Source organism: Megascapheus bottae, chromosome 18 (genome assembly GCF_031878675.1).
Source record: "Megascapheus bottae isolate mThoBot1 chromosome 18, mThoBot2.hap1, whole genome shotgun sequence".
Taxonomy (NCBI): Eukaryota; Metazoa; Chordata; class Mammalia; order Rodentia; family Geomyidae; genus Megascapheus; species Megascapheus bottae.
In genome coordinates, this window is record NC_143526.1 from 28,524,886 (window position 1) to 28,529,674 (window position 4,789).

Genomic DNA, 4,789 nt, shown 5'->3' on the forward strand with positions numbered 1-4,789 from the left:
ATTTTAGCTTCTCTTGGGGAAAAAAAAGGCTACTACAATGTGCAGCATTTGCACCAGGCTACCATGTGCAGGAGGTGAGCAGCTGCCACTACTGGGTCATGACACCAGGCCCTATGGGACATGCATTGATTTGTGTTTCCTGTGTGACCACCACGGGGACCCATTTGCTAGTCTCAGTGAAGACAGGGAGTCTAGAGACAAAGGGAGATAGCCCAGAGTGGCCAGGTGCCTTGCTCTGGCAAATCCTATGGACATAAATCTAGGCTGTGTGTGTGTGTGTGTGTGTGTGTGTGTGTGTGTGTGTGTGTGTGTGTGTGTGTGTGTGTGTAGAAAGCAGACATCCAGAACCACAGGGCAACGTTGGGGCAAATACATTTTATTCAGTCCTGGCATCAGACTGGCGGAAGTCCTGCTGTGGGTGCCAGTGCCCCCAGAGGGAGAGATTCTCCCAACTCAGCTACGAGACTAGTTCTCCAAGACCACAGACAGTGACATCTCTTCACTCACATGACATTTTTTTTCATAGTCTTTTTGTTGTTTTCTTAAAAAAAGAAAAAGAAAAAAAAAAAGGAAGAAAGAAAAGAAAGAGCGCAAGAAAGGCCCAGAGCCGGAGCACCAAGCTTAAAGGAGGCAGCTGGTGGCTTTGTCAGCGAAGGGAACGCGTGGGGCAGAGCCCTCCAGAGACCCTGGGCAGGGACCCCGAGGACTCTGGGACCGTTTGTTCCTGAGATTTGTGTGTGTGAATGAGAATGTGTGAGCACCCAGAGGGTGAACACACGCCGGTGAGATACAGGTAGTGAGGGCAGGGGGTGGAGGGAGAGGCCAGAGGGGGCTGGGGCTATGGGGTGAGAGGGTTAACAGCGTGGGGGCAGGGTTCCCACGGACACCCTGAACTGGACACGATTTCCTAACAGCAGCGCATCCTTATTTCACACAGGAAAAGGCTGGGATGCAATCGGCCTACGTCCACTCTCCTCAACCCATCCTTATCCGGTCCCCCAGGATGGGGACGATGGTTTCTTTCAAACCACTTTCCTGCCGCTCCAAGCTCCTAGCACCAGCGTGCCTCAGTTTCTCCCACTGAATACTGCAGCTGTGATTGTGGATGGATTTGGGTGATTGGAAGGGACAGTTGTTAGGGAGGAGCCCGGGCTGAGAAGGTGCCCTGAGGTGATAGGGCGTTTCCCAGAGTGGGGGAGGGAGCAGCTGGGACCTGTCTCCGGATTGGTGGGTGCATCAGCTCAACAGTTTTCTGAAAGTCCCTTTCTTTCTCGGGACTCTTAAATCTCTCGGGGGCAAGTAAGTAGGGATGTCTGTGGGGACCCAGTTTGGCTCTAAAGGCAGTTGAAGCCAAGGGTGTGGTGGGCGTGGGCAACCCCATGGGGAGGGGAGCACATGGGCTATTAGGTGAGTTTCAAGCTCAAACTAACTCCACCAGGGCAGCTCTCTCCCTTCCCAGTGCTCCTCCCATTAAGGCAGTGACGCCCCGTCGGGTTGAGAGGGAGCCACGGGCTCTGGGATCAAAGGATTTCTTAGGATCGCTCCACACTCGCCCCCCGCCCCCTTTCACCCAGCAAACGGCAGGAAGCCGGCATCTGGCCGGGGATCAGCCCCCTCCTCCCAAGGAGCACTAGGCATGCGCAAGCGCAGGAGGGCGGGCCCAAGCGGAGGGGCGGGGCGTCGCGCTGGGTGGGGGGTGGAATGAGCGCGCCCCACCTCCGGTGGGGGAGGGGCCTGGGAGGGCCGCCCCTCAGGATCGCCCCCCGAACCCCAAAGGCAGGCTAGGCGAGGGCGGAGGGAATCCGGAGCGAGCGAGGGAGGGGGCGTGTCCTCCGGCCACGAGGAAGGGCGTGAGCAAGTAGGGTGGGGGGGAGAGGAGAGGGATGCAGGTCCGTAAAGGGGGGCGAATCAGCGTCGGAGGAGGGGGGGCTGGCTGCTGGTGGCTGTGCGGGTGAGGACTGGATGGGGAGGGGCTCGGATGTCAGGGAAAGCGTGGGGGCTGGGCTGCCTTGGGGTGTGTCTGTGGGGGAGGGGCGCGTCTGGACCGGGGGGATGGGCACATCCAGGAGGGGGGGAGGCTGCGCGGGAGATGGGGTGCCAGCCTCGGCCTCCGAGGGGCCCCAATACCTGATTCCTGTATGTAAACAGCTGGTTTGGGGGCGTGCGCGCCCCGCTGACGGTGGGCTCAGTAGGTGAAAACCAGGTCGGCGATGCTAGACGGGCGCCAGTCCCCCGCGATCATCTCGGTCACCTCGGGGGTGCAGTAGTCCGGGAACTCGAAGTGGGACGTACCCGTGGCAGGCGGCAGGTCCGGGTCGCGGTCCAGGGAGCTGCAGTCCAGGCCGGTGGGAACTGGGGGCAGCCTGGAGAGAAAGCCCAGCGGTTCGTCCCCTGACCCCACAGTCTCCTCTTCGCCGTCCTCCGCGGCGGCCGCCTCCTCCTCCTCTTCCTCCGGCTCCTCCTCCTCCGACGGAGTCGGGGAAGCTGCAGGCGCGGCCACCCCCTCGCCCGACGGACCCTGGGCGCGCTCGGCCGGCCCTCGGGCGGCTCGTCCCGCCGGGACCATCCTCCACAGCTCGCGTCCGGGCGTCTCCACCAGGCGCACTTCCAGCAGCTCCTCGTCGTCGTCCTCGTCGTCCTCCTCCGGCGCCGCCGCGCTGCCCCCCAGGGGCCCGCCCGCAGCCCGGCGGCCCCCGCGGCCCGGCAGCTGCGGCCCGGGCTTGAGCCGGCTGCCGCCTCCGGGGGGGCGGGGCCGCGCCTTGGCGGGCGCCCCCTTGCTCTTCTTGCGCGGCCGGTACTTGTAGTCCGGGTAGTCCGCCATGTGCTTGAGGCGCAGCCGCTCCGCCTCCCGCACGAACGGGATCTTCTCCGAGTCCTGCAGCAGCTGCCAGCGGCGGCCCAGGCGCTTGGAGATCTCGGCGTTGTGCATGTCGGGCCACTGGTCCATGATCTTCCGCCGTTCGTGCTGCGACCACACCATGAACGCGTTCATCGGTCTCTTGATGTGGCCGCTCGGGGTCTTGCACCAGCCGGGTTCGCGCGCCCCCTCCTCCGCCGGCCCGGGCCCCGGGGGCGGCGGCCCGCCGTCCCGCTTGGCCCGCGCGCCCCGCTGCTGCACCATCGCGCCTGGGCCCGGGCCGCTAGACGCCGCCGGGGGCCGTCCGCATCCTCCGCGGCTGGGGATGGGGGAGGAGGCTGCAGCGACGAAGGGGCGGCCCCGCCCCGCGGCTCGGCCCGGCCCCCGCGAGCTAGGGCGCAAGGAGCTGGGCGCTCCGGCCCAACGGACGGCGGGGGGGTGGGTGGGGGCGGGGGGAGGTCAGCGGCGCGGTCTCAAGCGGGTTCGGCGCGCCCCCGCCGCCCGGGGCAAGTTGCACCCTGCCGCACGCCGCACATTGTTTTGCGGGGGTGGAGAAATAGCGCCGCCCGGGCCCCCCGCGAGCTCTTCCCGCTGCCTCCGGCTCCGCCGCGGCCCGCGCGCGCCTGTCCCCGCCCGCCGCCGCCTTCCAGTGTCTTTCTCCCCGCGCGGCCCCGCTGGCGCGCGCGCCACCTCTACCCCCCCTCCCTCCTCACGCCGTCTGCGGGCCGCTGCGGCGCGCGCGGGGCCGCCCCGTGTAAACACCGAGGTGCCCGCCTGGGCTGCGGCCCCGCCACGCCCCGCGCTCCGCGGCGCGTCACCCGTTGCTGGGCAGATAACCCGGTATTTGCATCTCCCAATCGCTGGGCGGCGGGGCGGGGCGGTCTCGCGTCCGGGATTTTGGGGGGGCGGGAGGGAGAAGGATGAGGTCGGTTTCTTTTCTTAGGTTGGGGGCTAGCGGAGAGGTGGGGGGTGCTTAGGAGCTTCCATCTGCTTCTTAAAAGCTTTTCCTTGCTCCGCGCTGCCTTTGCAATTTTAGCAATATTCGGTGACACCTGCACCCAGGTAGGGCTCCCGATCCTTTCTCTTTGGGGGCGTCGTCCCAGTAGAGATTTTTTTTCCCTTTGGGGAATGAGGGCGAGAGATCAAGACTTAGAAAAGCAAAGCAGCTCACTTTGTCACAGATTTAGCCTTACACCTGAACTCAGCCACCAGCCACAAATGAGCTTAAATATTCTGAGGTCCGATAAACGACATTTTAATCTAGTTCGAGGCGCTCAGGGAACCCTGAGATAAAAGGGAAAGTGATGCCCGCTCCTTCGAGGTCGAAGCCTCGAGTCCTGGGCACTGGGTTCCAGCGCCCTTCCTAGCCAGAGCGCACGGAGAGGCGGGGACGCCAAGGATGCCAGGCTCGGTGGGGCTGGGACGCGCGACTCCTGCGGCTCAGACCGGGCCCCACGCACGGACCGCCCGTGCGCCCGGGGATGTGCACGTCGCTCCTCCCCGGCCGGAGCGGCGTGCACGGGCGCGGGGCGGAGCCGCCCTGGGGGCGTGGCCCGGCCGCGGACACCGGGGCGCGTGGCGGGGAGGGGCCGCGCGCTCCGAGCTCACCACGTGTAAGCGAGTTCTGGCACCACCCGGCGTCTGCCGCCCCGGAGGGAGGTCACCTTCACGCGGTCGTGGGTCTGGGCGCTGGGAGGGGGGCGCCGAGGCCTGGCCCTTGTAAGCAGCAGTCGGGAGAGGTCGGGACTAGAGTCGGCACAGAGGCATTTCCTCCCCCCGGGGGGCGTGGTGGGCACGGCAGGGGGCGGGGATCGCGCCTCCCGTGGAGCTCGGGCGACGCCCGGCGAGTGCGGACCGGACCCAGCGGGGAGGTGCTCGGCGGGGCGCGCGGGCGGAGTGCGGTCGAGGGGCGGGGTGGTTGCCGGAGCATCC

General features: G+C 65.9%; 1 protein-coding gene across 1 annotated transcript; it reads right to left on the minus strand.

Annotated features, from left to right (window-relative positions):
* Positions 1 to 291: 291 nt before the first annotated feature.
* Sox12 (SRY-box transcription factor 12) lies at positions 292 to 3,164 on the minus strand. Its single transcript, XM_090352121.1, has one exon. It carries the CDS (start codon positions 3,119 to 3,121, stop codon positions 2,186 to 2,188), a length of 936 nt encoding a protein of 311 aa, XP_090208247.1. The 5' UTR covers positions 3,122 to 3,164; the 3' UTR covers positions 292 to 2,185.
* Positions 3,165 to 4,789: the final 1,625 nt, after the last annotated feature.